Source organism: Aythya marila, assembly GCF_965140915.1.
Source record: "Aythya marila genome assembly, chromosome: 1".
In the NCBI taxonomy this organism is placed as follows: domain Eukaryota; kingdom Metazoa; phylum Chordata; class Aves; order Anseriformes; family Anatidae; genus Aythya; species Aythya marila.
The window spans coordinates 122,616,808-122,635,610 of NC_139042.1; the positions used below are offsets into that span (position 1 = coordinate 122,616,808).

An 18,803-nucleotide genomic window follows, 5' to 3' on the forward strand; every position below is an offset into this window, starting at 1 on the left:
AGCGCCGGCCGTTGGCGGCGGTCGCCTCAGGGTCGGCGGCTGCCGCAGGAGGGCGGTGGCGGGGCGAAGGGGAGGGGGGAAAGGACCGTGGCTGCCGGCTCCTGTGGCGCTGAATAGCCCAGCCCCGCAGGGCAAACAAACCTTCGGCCGCGGGAAGAGGGAGAAGGGGATGGAGCCCGCTCCGGCAGCGGCAAGCTGAATTTTTTTTTTTTATTATTTTATTTTTATTATAAATATAGATATTTTTTTCCGAATTTCGCCTTCGCTTCCCATTTTTTAACCCGCTGCTCGATGGGGGCTTGGGGAGCGAGGCGGGTGGCGGTTGCTCCATCGCTCCTCCGTCTCTGAGCATCAACCGTAGCTGTGCTGCTTGAGGATTTTTATTTATTTATTATTATTTTTTTAATTATCATTATTATTTCTGAAGGGGGCTGCCCGAGCAGCTCGCACGCCCGACAGAATGAAGCCTTCGCGTTTTTCCGTCAATTACACCTAACGCCGGGTCGGCACTAAAGTGCTGCCTCACTCGGAGGACCGCCACAGACTTTCCCCGCTACATGTAGCCGGACCCGGTACGGCGCAGCCTTTCTCCCACCCCCCCACCCACCCCCCCCCCAACAACCCCTGCACATCTTCCTGACAGATCTTTCCGAAATGAAGAAATTTAATTTCCGCAAAGTTTTGGATGGTCTGACCGCCTCCTCGCCCGGTGGCAGCGGCGGCGGTGGCGGTGGCAGCGGGGCTGGCGGCGGCTCCGTGCACCCGGCAGGGACTGCAGGGGCTGCGGGGACTCCCCGAGAGGAGGTCCAGGAGACGCTAACTTCAGATTATTTCCAAATCTGTAAGGTAAGGGCTGTAACCTTTATTCATCTCTACTACGGCAATAATAAACGCTACTCTGTGTGTATGTGTTTCTGTGTTTTGTTTTTTTTTTTGAGGGGGGCAGCAATGTGATGCCAAGAAGCCTTTTTACTCGGGAACTGCAGTGGTTGTATAAGGACTTTGGAAATGAGAGGACAGCTCTCGTGCTCTGTTTGTCTGTGGTTCGGTTTTGGTTCGTTTTCTGACTGCTGCAGAGTTGGGGTAGCCAGGAAATTCGTAAAGCCTTGATTTCAGCATCCAGGGGCCAATCTGGAGTTCACTCTTGGGCTCCAAACTAGTAGCAAGATTGTGGACAGAAAAGCAGATCAATTGGTGCTAGTACAAATAATGTTTACAAGTCATCAGAAATTCGAAACAGTGTGTATCTACCCCCCTCCTCTCCGTTACCATCCTCTCTCCTTTCCCTTCTCTCCTTTTTTTTTTTTTAAGAAGAAGGCACGAGCTAGAAATAAAAAGACAGTGCAGTTATTGCTGAACATAGCATATTAATTATTTCTGAGAGATTGGATGTAGATCTAGGGTGTTTTGTTTTGTTTTTTTTAGCATCAGTACTGAAGACTGTGATTATATGACAGTAAACTTAGTGGAACAGCATAAATATTAAAAGTTTCCAAATTTGTTTAGCATTGGCTCTTACATATTGGTTAGGTTCTTCAGTGGAAATTTTCTTTGAATTGCAAGCATAAGGTATCTCTGTGGTTTTTATGTTTTGTGTCTGCTTTCTGCAACAAAGCTTTCAGCATAATTCTTAAGTGCACAAGTAAAAACAGCACAAGCTACTTGGTATTTTTGACTAACCCTGCAATACTAAACCATACTTTCGTAATGAAGATGGAGAAAGAGAGGTGGTATTGTTATTCTCTAGTCCTATTCTGTTATCTTTAACTTTGACATTAATTCTGTTGACTTTGCTAGAAGTTCTGTTGGCTTCAAAAGCAGAATTTTTAACTAATGCAATTTACATCATTATAAGTAAACGAACTTCACCTGCTAAGCAGACTTTCCTTTCATTAGTCAGATACCAACTGATTTGAAATCTGGGTTATAGTCAACTCCAGCACATTTTCATTTCTATTTGTGTTTGAGGAAGAAGGAAGAAATATGCACGATCAAGAGAAGCCTGTAAAACTGTTTGTGTGCAGATCTGTCCCAGTGAAACACAGCTTTCATAATCGCAGATGTCATGATTTTAACTCAGTTCTGTTTTCAAATACAGCTAGTGTCAAAACTCTTGGAGGGTTCAGGTGAAGAATGATAAGCACCCATGATTTAAAGAGTCAGAGACCTTCAGAAGAGGTTACACATCGTCCTAATTTTTAGAGGTTTTTGGTTCTTTGCCACCCTGACCCAATGCAGGTTCAGGCCTTTTGAGTCCAATGAATCTGTAGTTTAACAGTCCCAGTGATCAGTCCATTGCAATCATATCTGTTTGCACCAGGGTTGAATTCGACTCCATGTGTTTATGTACACAGTAATACAGCATTTTATGAAATTCAGAATAGTGATTTCCCATTTTTGTCACTTGAGTAAAAAGATAATGCAAATAATCAAGATACATTAAAATATCTTTAGAAGGTCTGACATTTTTAGAATTCTGAGTAATGGTACAGTGAACACAGTTCTTCGTTGCATAGTGCTGAAGATCTGTATTTTGTATGATATATTTTATGTTGCGTGGTATATTTGCCAAAATAGACAATTATGATTCAGAAACAAAAGCAGTTAATTCTTTGCCTTATGTATTTCCCGTCTTTGGCTTGGTATTACTTGAAAACAGTTGTTTTATGTTTCCCAGTAGGTCTGTCAGAACTTAGGTGTATAGGAATACATTATTTTTAGAAGATTTAAGTAGGCAATACTCGCCTGTCTTTTTCAATTAGAAGACTCAGCCGTCTGGTTGAAATGTTCTTCACAAAGTAAATATTTGGATAAGAGAGCTTTTGGTTGCAGCAGCACTTGCTTATGAATGCATGGTACTGCAGAAGTCCACTCTATGGTATACAAAACACCGGCTTCCTTTTTTCGAGGCACAGAAGTGTACTAAAAGCAAACTTCCCCAAATATTCCATGATTATGTGTTCATAACATACTGCAGTGTGCTTATTCAACAGGTTCTACTTAATGAGCTATATTGCTGCTTCGTGCCATTACAAGCAGCTCTGAGTGAACCAACAAAAGCCCACAGGCCCCAGTCCTGCATTATGCACTAAGCAAGTGGACCAAAGGCAGTGGGACTCTGCGCAGGCGCAGGGTGGAGGATCTGAGCCATAATTTGTACCTCAGTCAATTTGAATTAAATGAAAAATACGTACAACAAAGCTTCGCCTTCCCCAAGCTTTATTCATAGAACTTCTGTGTTTGTGGTGTCTTTTTTTTTTTTTTTCATGTCAAGTTACATAAGTAGTTCAGGCTGCAATTTAAGGATCCACGGTCTGTGATCTGCTGCACACAGAACTGAGTAAAGCTAACAGCAGTTTTGGTTTGTTATGATCTGCAGGATCATGTCAGATAGGCTCATAGTCTGAGTAACACCTCAAACCATTTTTTCCTTCATTGCTGATTATTAAATCTTCATTTAGATATGAAACATAAAAGCTGACTCATACGTAAGTATTAGAGGGCCTTACCCTCCATTCTTTACTTAAATTGCCTTTTTTTTTTTTAAGTTTGTGAGAGGTCTTCTTTTCTTGACTAAACATACAGATCTGTTCCTCTAGCAGAAAACATCAAGTTTTATTGGTAACGTTCCTGGTATTATTAGCAACACACCTGAAAGATGTCTCTAATTTTTGACATTTTTGGTATGCTTATTACCATGGTGTCTTTTCAAGATAAAATTAGAACTTAATAGAAGTATACTGAATATTTCATTTTATAGTGAGATGTTCACAATGAGTTATTTTGTCCATTTATATTTGAATCATTAATGTAGTCTTCTGTATTGAAAGACTATAAATGAAATATTCTTGAAACTATTACGTATGAAATTACTGCAGCCTTTTTTAAGCATCATAAATTTATGTGTTGGTAGCTGTATTAATGAACTGGTGTCATCCTTTTTAAAGTATTCACATAAGGTGAAATTTTGTCAGAACTGTATTTTATGACAACTGGAAGCTGAAGTATATGTCATTTTATATCTAGGGCTGCTCTTGGGATTGGGGTATCCACGCAGATATCATAAAAATATTGATTATTGTTCAAATTAATTGAATTGAATGTGTGAGATAGGAGCGTCATGTCCAGTAGAATATGTTAGTAAAGTTTGTGATAATCATAATGGGGGTAGATCTAATTTCCTCTTTTATTAAGGATTTTCTGGGCCAGCCTGTGTTTGGTCATAATGTGTAGAAATTAAAATACAGCAGTGGGTAGAGATCTCCTAGTATTACAGGAGTTGGGGAGATAACATTTAGGATGTTGGAAATCATTTGAGTATAACTTTGAGCAGAAAGAACATAAATGGAGAAAATGGTGATTTTCTTCCTTTTGCAATAAGGTCATACTTAGGGGATACTGCAGTTTGGGGAAAACTGAATAAAAATGAGGGCATAGATTTTTTTTGAAAATACATGTATAGTGTATATTCTCTGTGAAAATAAGTCTCCCATAGACAACTTCTTGAGCTCATCTTGAAGAACAATTGTAAGGTTGAATTTGTAGTGCAAGATGTCAATAACTTTATGAAAAGAATGTTTGAAGTCAAGGCCACTGTTAGGAGCAGAGTAAGGGTTGCATTTTACTAGACCTACAGTTAGTCTTGGCCAGTGTGTTTTCTCTAACTGTAAGCAGCAGCCAGATACCCTATAAAAGATTTAAGAACCCCTGAAGTAAACTTCTCACTGAATTATTTCACAGACTCTGATGTTTTTGTGGCTACCTTTAAACCCTAAAGCATGCCATTTGTCTTCTCTCCAAAAGTGGTCTTAATGTGTTGTCACTGGGTAGTCTTGCTATGTAATAAACATCCCTTTGAATTTTGCTGTGTTATTCATATTGATAGCACAGTCATAGTTTCAGTATGCACATCACCCAATCTTTATGCAAAAACCCACAGAAGACAGAATAGTTTTAGAATATCGTTGAAACTTGAATGGCAGCCCTTGGCTGATTACAATTGTGGCTTTCTTTCACAACTTATCTTTAACAAAAACAGGCCCTCAAGATGCATCCAATCAGCAGGCATATTTCAAAGACAACGTTCCCTTTTATGTTTACTGCTAGCATTTCTCTCCTTTGGGATCGTGGCTATAATAGAAGCTGTTCTGGTTCTGGCTGAACTCCTCTTTCATGGAGTGACATTATGTAAAAACATTTTGATTTAGGTACTTCAGTTTATAGTGCCAATTTACATACCTTAATTATCTGGATTTCCTATAAGGTGGTCTTAAATTTTCGTTCCCAGGTTTCAGAGACAGTAATACTTTATTTTGATAACCTATGAAAATGAATGTTTAGCCCCTCTGATAGAAGTCAAATAGCTACTTTAAAGTATGTGCAACATGAAGATGCATTTCAGTGGTAATAAAATTCATTTGGATGGGTTTCCAAATGGCAGTTTAAGAACAATTGTGCGGTAGCGCAGAATTATATGTTTGGTTATGAAGAATAAAAAAAATTCTTTGCTATAAGTTGCCCATAATGTTTTAGTTAGCTTGAGTTTGTTTGTTTGTTTGGTTGTTTTTTTCTGTGTTGCATCATTAGGAAGGTCACAAAGGGCCAAAGAGAAATCTGTGTGAAGATTTACATTTCAGAGAAAACCCATTTTAAATTAAGTATTAAACCTTACTCATATCCAAAACTACAGATTCATAACTGACACTTCTGTAATCAGAGTACAGTAGTATTTATGATGTGTGATGAGCATCATGTATTTTTCTTTTTAAATGTTTGTATTATTTTGAAATAGGGTTCATCAGGAATAAAGAACATAGCACATTAAAAGCTTCTTTTTTTAAAGAAATTTGAAGATGTAAGTAGATGTAGTAGTACAACTGGATACTCTTGTTTTGTTTCATTCAAATAAAATACCTATCTTCTTGAATTACTATATCTCACTGTTAATCAAATATGAATTCTAATTGTATTAATGCAGACCTTTCAGGACCAACGCATGCAATTACAACTTCAAAACTGTTTAAAGAATTTTAAGGTCGCAAAACAAACCACTTTAAAATTCCAATTTTCTTATGTTTGCTTGCAAATACAGCTTTTAATCACATGATCCCACATTTCTTCTGTGGTCTTATTTAATAGAACATAGTGTTTGCTGAATAGAAAGCACTTCAATGTTTCTTTGCATTCTTAGAACTCAGAGCATACCCATATATTAAGTTACCCACGGGCTTTCTCAGCAGAAGTGCTCATCACAGTAGTTTTGAAAGCGTTATAAACATTAATGAATTGATCTTCACAGTATTTCTGTGAGATGGAGGTATCCTTATTTCTGCGGTAAAGATTAGGAATTGAGACACAGAAGATCCACAATGCCAGATTGTCTAGTCTCCACTGTTTTGAGTGTCCAGCTTGACCTGCTTTAAATCCGTATTTTTAGCATACACTTTTATAACAATTACGTCTTCCAGTTATGCCTCTCATTGTTCTTAACATTCTGTTGCAAGTATCCTGCATATCTACAGACTTGCTTTTAGGCTAGTTATTCATTCTGACAATTTATATGTCCACATTATATAGTCATAATGGCTGATTTTCCTTCATGTCTCAAATGACTGTAGATTAAATTCTGGCTTCAGACTGGACCTCTGAATTGTACCTAAAATGTCTGAATTTCATGAATCTCCATAACCACAAATTCGTCATTGACAAAATGGAAACATTAATGGCCACACATAAAAAGCTTAATTCATATCTCTTATTGTATAACTATGTTTTGTCCATAGGACAGCCCAGACTGTACTATGCATGGAGTGTGGCAAAAGTTCTTTAACAAAAAAATATAATTAATCCCTGTAAGAGGGGGGAAAATCATGTTGCAGAGATTATTTTAGTTTGTTGATGTTCTATTTTTTCTGCATTCTAAAGTTGACTTAGCATTTTTAGAAATATTCTTTTACTGTAATTTGGTGTGTCATTTCAAGCGTTGTTTTTTATACAAGGATTCCTCAATATGAAACGTGGAACACTTGGATGAAGAATTGAAATTCAGCATACGCTTTTTCCTCAAAAGAAAGAGAGAATGGCCCTTCTCAGTGAAAGTATTTATTAAGGGCAGCTTGAAAACCTTGGTGTTCAGGGGTCAATTTTTCACAGGCACTTGACCGTCATGACAGAACTTCTCATTTTGCTTCCTTGACCTGGTGATGGGAATCTCAGATACCTTGTAAATGGTCAAAACCTATGCGATGTACCGAGGCAGACAAAGCTTTCACATTCACAACCCACAGGCCTGTCCCCTACAATTGAGTGTGGTGATGCTGTCTCTCATCCTGTGATAACTGTACTGAGCTTATACCTGGGATTTGTTTTTTTTCTCACAAAGTTAATCCCCATACCCAGGTTTTCTCTTGTTACCACTCCTTTGTGTCCCATCATTTTTATCCCCTTAACTCTTATCCCCTGATAGTGGGAACCAGACACGTTGTATATAATAGTGAGACTACAGCTACAACTGAGAAAGTTTCTCACTGCTGTAGTGGGAAAAGCAATGTTGGCTCTTCTAGGAGGGTGGAAGAAATTCAATCTGGATTGCTTGTATCTCAGGGAGTTTTCTAATCATTAAGCTGTCTTGTAAAACATTGGATGTATAAGCAATGTCCTCAGTGCAGGTGGACTAAATTTAAGATAGAATCTTCTAGTTATGCTTCTCATTGTGGAAAGTTAGTATTGTCACTTTATAAACAGCAAAGGAACCAGTAGAGAGGTGAACAAATGTACCCAAAGCTATGTGAATGCACTGGTTTATTGGCTATACTAAGAAACTATGTTTATAAAAGCAGCTTATATGGATATATTAATTTGTCACAATGTATGTTAGAATCATGATAGGGGGAAGTTAGAGGACTGTGTGATTAGAAGAGTAAGTAATGTGCATCTGTGGAAAGAAGAGAAAGTGATGTTGTTAGGTACAGATGGCTGGTAAACATGCTCAAATGTAATAAGATGTTATCTTTGTACAGTGCTGTGTCCATTTCTAACAGTTCACCAGCAAAGACCATGAATAGTAAAAAAAACAGTAGAGACAATCTGTTGCCTGTAGCTAGGGTCAAAGTCTGAAGAGGTGCACTTTTATGGTTCCATTGCAGTAATATATACTGTATTCAGTACTGGAAAAAAAATGACCCTTAATATTTAGAGGTTTGAGTTAATGAGTGCATGTACTCACAAGTAGCCCTATTGAATTTAGTGGGATATTGTGCAGATATAGGTGTATATGGTAGCATGCCTTCCTCCAGAATTTGATTCTAAGCAATTAAACGTTGTTACCTATATTTCATAAAAACATCTCCTATGTGTAAGAATGCTAATGTTGTGAAGTCAAATATCGGAAGTCACATCCCTAATTCAGCTATTGTAGAAATACTATATATGTTTGTATGTCTGGCAATCTAGTCTTTATTGCATCTTATTTTCTTGAAATGTCTGCTTGTGTATTGTTCCTGTCATCCATCACATTTGGTTTAAACAGTACACAAAGCGTTGGTTGGATGGATGGATGGATGGATGGATGGATGGATGGATGGATGGATGGATGGATGGATGGATGGATGGATGATGGATGGATGGATGCTGTTCTGTGTATGTTCTTTGCCACAGTTCCTGTGAGTAAGGTTCTGTATTATCCACTGGACATCACCAAAGTCATAAATTGTGAACTCTGAACCTCTACCTTGCACAACCCATTCCACCTATTGTATCCTTTAAGGGTGTGTGTGTGTGTGCTTTCAGTTACACCTGCCCAGCATCAGTTTTATTACAGATCCATTCCATCGTAGCTGTGGATAAAAAGTTAATTGTAGTAGGTCCAAAGAACCCTGGTTCATTCAACGTTTCTCCCTACATATATTTTTAATTGCTCACTGAGTGAGGCAAAGGCAGGATAACTGTGATTATGTAAAATGGAGATGTGATTCTTATGATTTTTGGCTATTGTGTATTCACTTGTGTCTGCGAGCTATGCCCTTGCTACTGTTGTGGCCAGTACAGGAGGGAATAGTCAAGTGCAGGATTTGCTGGATTTCATTGCTGAGAGAGGGCAAAAAGCTGCCACAAAATATCTACGTTCCATTTGGAATGTATCTTCACCTTACATGAGTTGAGATGCTGGCCAGTATCTCCAGATTAAATTCTATATTCAACATACAACATATGATATGCATACAGCAAGAGGGTAGGAGAAGACTAATTACAAACTAATAATAAATAGTAAGCAATGTGGTAAATGCTTGTAATGAATAGCTAGTCTCACACAAGCAGGCAGGCCAAATTGAGCTTTGAAATCTGTGGACATTTTTTTCAAGTTATTTTACGTTAAAGGCAAAGGCAAATTTAGCTTTATTAAAGTCTGTGGCATTTATATATGATACACTACAGCTGATAGAAGATTCTTCCATAAAGGGCTGATGTCCTATATCTTCCCAATAGTTTCACTAGCAAGAGTAGAAAGCCTCTTAAAGGATATTTACTGAAAAACGGATGCAATTCCTTCGCTACATTTTCCATTTTCCTTCCTTTTTGCATATTTCTCTTGCAATTTTTAAAATTGAAAGCCCTTTTAGAAAGAATGAGAAGGGAAGAGATGAAATCATTTTGCACCAAATGTCTTCGCTTGAAATCAGGATTTCTCCAAAAAGGGTAATACCTACCTTGGGATGATTGTATTCCAGAGTTACCCTTTCTATGCTATAAGTCTATGCAGTGCTAGATGTGGCAGGATGGTGCAGTTGTCAGGAGGTTTGCCACTGAACATTCATTTAAATAGAGCAAACAATACTAAAATCCATTCTGCTTTGAACTGGGGGGGGGGGGAAGGTACACTGAACAATCTCCAGAATTCCCTTCCAACCTCACCTATGCTGTGAATTGCGACTAATGTAATATGGGGATCTATGTCATGTCATTTAGTTGTGGATTTTTCTGTCTGAATTATATTCACTTTCCATTTTTGACGTAGTACCCTGTTTCAGCAAACAGTCAGGAGGGTAATACTTTTGAAATTCAGAAGGCCTTATTTTCCTCTTAAATTGACTATTTGTATCTATATGAATCCTACATGAATAGGACAATTCTGATTTGATAGTGTTTAACATCCAGCTTGCAGAACTGAAAATGGCAGTGGAAAGTCATATTTCTGAGGTTTCTGCAGATGGTTTTGTAATGAAAAGAGCAACTTCAGTGAAGATCGCAAGATTTATTTTTTATTTTAGCTATTTGTTTTGTTTGTTTAAGTAATTGTCTGAAAGATGCATTTGGATTTACTATTTTGGGGCCAAATAATGCCTTTTTGAACCAGCTGATACTATTATCTGCCTTCACAACCTGCTGTGGTGACAAGTTTCAGGAGTTCATTACTTGTTGTGTAAGGAAGTGTTTTCTTTTTCTGTTTTAAACTAATCTTTCGCTTGTTTTCTGTGGCTCTGTGGATTTGCTGAATAACAGGTCCACTTTCAGCTTATCCACCGTCTCAGTTCAGTAAATCTCAATCGTATCCTCCCACAGCCTTCTCCTCTCCAAATTGAAGTCCCAGCATTTGGAGCTGCTCCTGGTAAGGCTTGCCTCCATCGCCTTGAGCATTAGCTGCCTTACCTGTTCCACTTCTGACACCACTGATTCTTCAGGTGTGAAGACCAGAGGCATGTACGATACTTAAGATAAGGCCTCACAAAGGTTTTATCTAGCAGCAAAATGATGCCCTCCATGATATTCTATATACTACTTCTGAAGATCTTCAACATTATTCAGCGTTTTGGGTTGCTGCTGCATATTAAACCAAAGGCTTCAGAGGAATGCCAACCACACCCACAAAGTCACTTTCCTGAGTTGTAAATGTTAGCTCTAAATTCAGCATTGTGTAAGCTTAGTGAAGATATATTTTTTCCTGCATGCTGTATCTATCCATACTGCAGCTAGCTTACCACGTTTTTGCCCACTTACTCAGTTTGATAAGGTCTTTCTGGAACTGGTTTCTGTAAGTACTGAATTTAACTACCCAAAAGAGCTTACTATCAGCTATGAACTTGAAGATCTTAGTCCAGTACCTTTTCTAGATCATTAAAGATAATGAATAATATTGATCCAAGAGCCAACCCATGGACTACTCCACTTCTGAGTGTTCTTCATGGAAAAAATGCATTAAACCCTATCTTTTGTTTCCTGATCTTTAACCAGCTTTCAGTCCATAAAAAAGCCTTTTCTCCAGTCCCATGGCAACTTTGTTTCTATGATAATTGCTGTGGAATGTTATTGGGAGGCTTTTGGAAAACTCAGATATGTCCACATCCCTTTTATTTGCACGCATACTGACAACTTCATAGAATTACAGAAGACTAGTTAGACAGGACTTCCCATTGTAGAAACTCCACTACCTTCTGCAGACCATCTTCATACATGTGCTCCATGATCCTAGTCTTTATTTTACCATCTTGCAAGGGGGAGAAATCAGTCTGTAGCTCTAGAGTCCTTTTTGCAGATAATTTTTCCCATATGACTGTTTCTAGCTTTTATGTGCGGAGAGACACTGGGCAAAAGAACTATCCATAGGTATCTTTATCGTTAAAAAAAAATGTATAGTTAGTTGTTAGAACCACCTGTGAACATGCTTAGATGCCCTGGCTCCTAGTGCAGGGTAAGAGCTAAATGGAATCCAAATTATACACCATGTGAAAAATTGCACTGGATGCTACGTATTACTACTAGTGAGACTGAAAAACACTGTGATATCTTAGACAGAATGGGACTGTTGTTATGTTCTGTACAGCATATTAAAATGTTCGTTGGTAGAATACTGGCAAGTCCAAATAATCAATTTCTTGTATTCATCTAGGTGAAATGGTTGTATAAAGGTTACTTTAATGATAAATACGTGCAATTCACTGTAAGAGTATTTGCTTGATGTGATTTTCATCACATTTAAAATAGCATAACAGAACTAAATGCGGATTTATGCTGAAATCATAGCTGCATTTGTAATTGTTCTGTTTCAAATAAAATGTTTCAAATATTGCATATAAACTTCGAACTTCATGTGCTAGGGAGTGCAGACTACCTCTAGAGACAGCATGCCAAAAAAAGGAGACAGAAAAGAAAGCGGGATAATGTGGAGAAAAGCAGTCCTGGCTCCATCTGCTGTCTGCTCTTTCTCTCCCTTATTTTGGCACCTTCTTTTTTAGGATAGATAAGGATGGTTAAGGTCCTATGCTCATGAGAACACAGACTGATACGTTTCTGAAAAAAGGGTACTTTTTCTGTTTTTGACTGCTATTGAGATAGTTTATTTTGGGGAAAAAAAAAAGGGGGGGGGGAGAAAAAAAAAAGGAACAAACCAACTACTTTCCTTTGCATTTTCTGTTCACCATTGCTAGTTTTGGTCAATATCGTTCATATCTGACACAGCTCAAATGAAGTAGGAACATTTTCGTCACCCTCGGATCAAGTTAATTTTGTAACCTTCTCCTCTCCTTCGTTTGTATTAGTAAATGCTGCAAGGAAGTCCAGAAGCAGTGTTAGAATTGTTGCTCATTCTTACACATACAGTTCACACGAGTTCCGTTAATATGTAACAGAAAAATCTGTTTTCTCATGTCAATTTTTCCTACAGCCCTTGGAAACAGAAGGGTTGTTGGACTAAGTATAAGGAGAAGAGGCTGGGAGCCTGAAGTGCTACAGCTCATGCCTGTTCTTCTAGGCTTGATCTTCAGAATTGCCTCTGAGGCTGCTCTAATTCGTGCCAAAATCTCAAGTGTAAAGTCATCGTTTTCCATCTTAACTGTGTACATTATAGCTTGGCTCTCCTTCCAAGCTGTTTTTGTCCTTTATTTGGAGTTGTAATAAATATAAATATTTTACTTGAAAATTGTAATTTACTTGGAGGATCAATAGATGTCAAAAATATTTTTGTACTACAAATGGAAGAATTTTGCTTTCACAAGAACTTCCAGGCTGGAATAGGTATAAACACTCAGATTTGAAAAATGGCTGCAAAATAGAAATAACACTTTTGAGTCAATCCCCGAGTTCAGGGATATTTACTGAGGTATGATTCTGAAAATATGTACATTCCTGTGCCTCTTGAGAGTAGATCTGCCTCAAAACAAGGCTCAGATGAAATTTCTGAATGAAAAGTCTGACTGTATGTGGATTGCAGAAATACTGAAAATACAAAAAAGATGTAAATGCATAAGCAAGAATTACAAATTTTGATCTTCACAATCCTAGATCTGAAAAGCAGAACTCTAAGCTCCACTGAGAGCTCAGCATCAGAAAGGCTTATTTTGACTGGAATTGCTAGAAATTCAAACTTTGTTATAGAGAGGATTTAAAAAAATAATAATTAAAAATAATCCTTTGTGGAATATGGTGGTGTTTGTTTGTTTGTTTGTTTTCTGCTAGGGAAGCATTTATTTGCAAGAGTACAGACATTTAAAATATAATAGAAAGTTAATAATGCAGTTAGGCACACTGGAAAATACAGTTCGTAATTCGTGACGGTTTTGTGACATGAGAGGTAAAAGCATTTTTACAGTATATAAGTCTAGTCACAGCTTATGTGTCAAATATGAAATTATGTATTCTGAGTAATTCTGCCCCTTGAGAAGATGAAAAGGTTAAACACACATACATACAGATACGTGTATGCGCGCACACACAAACACAAAATAAACCAGATACAGAGTTGTGGAGTCTTTGGTAAGTGTCTACATTAACATAAAATGAGTTATGATTCAACAGCTTACTGAGCTAGCATATGCTTTTAGATTTTTGCAGTCTAGAAACTAGTAATTATTTTTTTTTAAAGACATCCCTTATCAGCAATAATTAAGATACGAGATGAGTAAGGTTTCTCTTAAGGAAGTGTTTATTTGCTAAAAAACATACATTTGGTTGTTCCCAAACTACTTGTGAATATCAGTTCAAGTGTTTCCATCTGGAATGAAAGAAAACAGAGTTTGAGTGAGACAGCTGTAGCAATCATCATCTGCCTTTTACTCAACAGGTCTGCAATTAAGGAATCCCTTTTGTAGAAGTTGTTCCACAGGGACTGCTGAATGCTTCAGCTGATAAGGTTCATGAACAAGATAATCTCAAGAAAGATAAAATATCTGAAAATATTAAATTCCATTCAGTCCAAAGCACTTCCTCTCCAATCCTAACCATATACTAATAAATAAATAAATAAAATGGAAAAAAAATGATATCTGTTACCCAATTGTACGTAAACAATCACATCCATTAAAATTTGTTTGTTTGGTTTGGTACTATTTGTATTTGTATAGTTTAGTCAAGTTATTTTTAGTCTTTTTCTTGTGTTGGACTTTTCCATCATGAGATTCTTCCTCCGAACAATCTGGCAAGTCGTATTGGTCATAACTTCCAGGTTAAGATAACTTAAAATATTATTTCAGGCAGTCTTCAAACTCAAGGATGAATAGCATTACACTTAGTTCATTTATTCCCCAAGGTATCTCTGAAAAATGAGAATTAAAAGCATAGTATTGTAAATAAAGATTAAGAAAGGTTGAGTGGCTCAGTTGTTCATTTTGAGAACATCTTCTCTGTTGTCTTTGTTTTTAAAATTGATATTAAGGATTTTTGCCTCATCGACTCAATTCAGTTTATTGGTTTATTGGATTTCTTCCCCTGGACACGTTCCATTTCTGTCCACTGTGGCTGTTCTGGTGAGGCTGAGGTTGTTTGTTGCAGTGTTTTAAAAGCATATCACATGTCTTTTTTTTAATCTACAGTTACAGCTGCCTTGCATATTGAGGTTGTCTTTCACTATACTATATAAGGAATATATACCAGTTGTACATTGGCATATGCTTTGCAATCTACTTTGTTACAGTAAAAACATATAAAATATCTGAGTAAAGAGCACGTCTAGAAATTGGCATGAGTGAAATTCACCTCTGTATTCAAAATAATGATACATTTCCAGAACAGTATTAAAATATATTGCAAATAATACAACATAAAGCAAAATGTAGATTATCCTCCTGTACATGTAAAATAAAACATACATGCTTTTATTTTGTTATTTGTGGTTACATTTCATTCACTTTTTTCATTTGTTCTGTTTCAGACGGTTCGCCATGGTTTTCCTTATCTACCCACTGCCTTAGCTTTTGACCCAGTTCAGAAAATTCTGGCAATTGGAACAAGAACAGGAGCAATACGAATGTATCCTTTCATATTCATAATTTATATGATTTCTATGTATTTGTAATGCAGTGATGTGAATCATCTTTACATCTGCAAGCACTCAGGTAAGGTTGCAATTTATGATGCTATGTTACATCTCATTTTGCTTTGCTATATGGACTGGAAAACGATGTGCTGTTGAGGAATTACCGTTAGTTTCTGAAAGCATCCAAAGGAAAAATTTTGAATGAGTTTCTGGTGTATTGTTTTGGCAAATACCGGTTAACATAAAGCAGAATTATTTTTTGTTTTCAGCAAGTAAAAGTAGAGATTTTTCAGTGTGTAAAGGTAAACTACAATGTGGTGATAAGCAAGGTGTAAATGTTGTCCTAGCAATAAATAAATTCACTACTGCAATACAGTTAGCCAACTGGAGACACTGTAGATATCAATGTATGAGATACTGTTTAGATTCTCCTAATTGAATGGTGTGAAATCGGTGATTTTTAGGGCATGATTCATTTCTTCCAGGAGGAGATGCTTCAAGTAAGTTGGATGAAACAGTTTAAAAGTGTCTGTTTCTCTTCATTAATTACAAAGGTACATTAGTGCCAGAACCTTGCAGGTATTTTTATACTGCAGGAAGTTTAAGTTGGATGTCTACACAGAATAAATTGGATATAAATGTACTGAAAATTTGAACAACTTCGGTTATCGAAAAATAGGAGGAGAATATTGAAATGTGATGTATTTCAAAATGTTTCTCTGAATATTTTTTTTTAATTTCTCTTGGTTCAAATGTATTCCAATCTGGTAAAACTACATATGAAGTAAGAAAAAAGAGAGGAAAGAATATTACAGGAAGGTTTAAAAGTTACAGGATACAGAAGTAATAAGCCAATACTTTGTACAACCTCTTGTAGATAAATAAATTCCAGGGTTGAAAGTAGGGGACAATGCTATATAAAATACCAATCAAAGACAGGTGACAATCTAAAAAAAAAAAAAAAATTCCTCCTGGAGAACCAATCTGTGCCTCATGTAACATGACTGAAACTTTAATTTCCTCCGTTTTTGGGTGCTCTTTTTCTGAATGGTTGTGTTTACATAAGCCTCATTTTCTTTCCGTAAGACTCAACAGAACCAGTTATGCAATAAGCTGTGCCTCAGTGATTCTACTCTTTGTATGTATCTGGATGAAGTAGATGGAATATATTCAATTCAACATAATTACAAAACAGAAAATCCCCTTGAATGTGTGCATTTCTGGGAAAGTGCAAGTCTAATAGTCATGTTTTCTTCTTTAGGGAGTTATGAAAGGTTAGAAAGCTGGAGCTTTTCTTCTGGAAGATTGATAGATGTGATGTCTTCTGTGAGTGGGGAGACTGGGAATTTCATAGGTAATGTAGGTACTGTAGGAAGAAGACCTTACAGAGATTGACTCCCAAGCCCACCACTTCTTTCCATCTCAGCACCCTGGCTTGTGTAGGAGCAGAGCTGCTACTGGCTAAGCATCCTATACCTATGAAAAACCCTCAAGAAAAATGCAGGTGCAGAGCCTGAATTAATACATTTTCATGCAGAAGTAAGTTAAACCTGCATGTCACTTGCCATGGGAATGGAACACACAGCAGAATATAGGCTGTATCCCTCACTTTGTATAAAACTCTAGATAGATCATCTATGGAAATGGATTAGTGAAGGGTCAGAGGAAGAAGGGAGAAGAATTGTTTTTCAAAGTTCCTTCTCCTTTAATATCTCTTCTCTGGCTTTGCTAGTGAAAGCCTACTTCATTTCTGGGAAAAATTTCTAGGACCTGAATCAAACAAAGGCATCAAAATTATCAGATAATACGATTTTTTGAGTGATATGTCATCTCATAACATAAATGCCTCTCAGCTTTGGCACACAGAGCCTTGTTTGCTTAATTGAGCACAGAGTCGACGGGAGCTATGCTTTGAAGACAGCGTGTGCCATAAAAAGAATTACTTATTTATTCATTTTAACTGAGGCTTCTCAACTTGGCTCTCAAAGGTTCACAGAACATATTATATAAAAGCCTCATCGTAGACTAATAACTTTGTCTTTGTACACAGTAATGAACAGTGATCAGTGAAACAGGGCCTGGGACCACACACTGAACAAGACTCATTTAAGCCAATCGTGTTGCAGCCATTTGTAATTGTTGAAGTCAGGCAATAAGACTCAAGCCAAGATGTAAAATTTTAGTATTACTTAAGAAAATACAATTTTTAATGGATTTTCTTAAAGTAAGCTAAAAACAGTATAGATTTTTATGGTTCTCTGTTTCCACAGTATCCTGTAAAAGTAGTTTTTAATAGAGCAACAATTTCATTCTGCAATGAATGTGTTACATAACAGAATGAAAGAATTTGTTCCACAAATTCATCATTTTCTGGTGGCAAAGCTGGTGCTTCTAACCAGTATTGTGGACACCGTAAAAGGACAAACTGGTTACCATAAGAGAAATGCAACCATTTAATTATTTATTCATTAGCAATAAAAAGGCACAGATTGGATCAAACTCTGTTGTGCTGGGCAACACAAAGGCATAGCAAGTTTATGTTTAGTATTCATGCAACAATATAGAGTAAGTTTTCCTGTGACCAGTGCAAGTCATGTAATGATATACATTACATGATATCTTCCCTGTCTATCCAAAAGGCTCACAAAGTACTGGGCTATCTACTGGTCACAAGTTAACAAGTCTCAAAGGATAAGCTCTTTCCAAAGAAAATGAAGCATGTACTTCAGTGTTGAGAATAAAGGTTTAACATCAGTGCTTCGGGTGATCATTTCAAACGATCCAGCAGCACTACTGAAATTGACTATTCTAAATTGGCCTGAAATAGAGGATATTATTCATAAATTTCCATTACAGTACAGAGATAAATGAAAATTCATTGTGGAAAGAGAGTCAATTTGCCTTCTCCTAGATTTCTTTTCAGGCTGCTTTAGATGTAACAGAAATAGTTCTATACCAATGGGAATTGCTGTTGCTATGCTCTAGTGATCCTAGCAGTCTCTGTGGGATTCTCAAGGAACTTCAGAAAACAATGCAGCTTTTACCTGCATCGCTGTCTGCTGGATCCTCACAGGAGAGCTATGCTCCATCCCCAGAATGAGTGCACTGCAAATCTCTGATGAAAGAGTGTCTTCCTGTTACCAACATGGGGTACCGAAACCTGCAAGTGAAGGGCAAAGCACCCACTCTAGAAACAATTGCTTTATCATCTGGTCATCCTTCTCATTCATCCTAAACACAGAAAATTGTATTTCCCCTCTAAGGGCAGTTCTTTCCCTCTTTGAAGCCTGTTCTCAGCACTGGTACTTGGATCATTGCTCAGATCAGGTCTTGTTGCCACTTTGTCTGGGCTATCCTTGCTTCAGGCAAACATCTTCAGATAAAAAAGGGCAATGAAATTGACTTTCTTTTCTTATTGTCTCCATGTGCTTCTTCTCTAGTCCTAGTCTGGAGAATCTTCTGACATTACACACAATAAAACAAAGGATACAGTCTCTAATTACTATCAGAGAATGTATATCACTATACAAGGGGGAAAGAAATCAAGAAACTTGGTCAGACT

At 37.2% G+C, this 18,803-nt stretch overlaps 1 protein-coding gene across 2 annotated transcripts in view; it reads left to right on the forward strand.

The window, feature by feature from the left end:
* The first annotated feature begins 621 nt into the window (after window positions 1–621).
* STXBP5L (syntaxin binding protein 5L) overlaps window positions 622–18,803 on the forward strand; it is a 192,654-nt gene continuing 174,472 nt past the window's right edge. For both annotated transcript variants that reach the window (XM_082764227.1, XM_082764228.1), the window contains exons 1-2: window positions 622–846; window positions 15,137–15,234. In XM_082764227.1, the coding sequence (XP_082620353.1) occupies window positions 655–846; window positions 15,137–15,234 (290 nt within the window). In that variant the 5' untranslated portion in view covers window positions 622–654. The remainder of the gene's footprint in view (window positions 847–15,136; window positions 15,235–18,803) is intronic.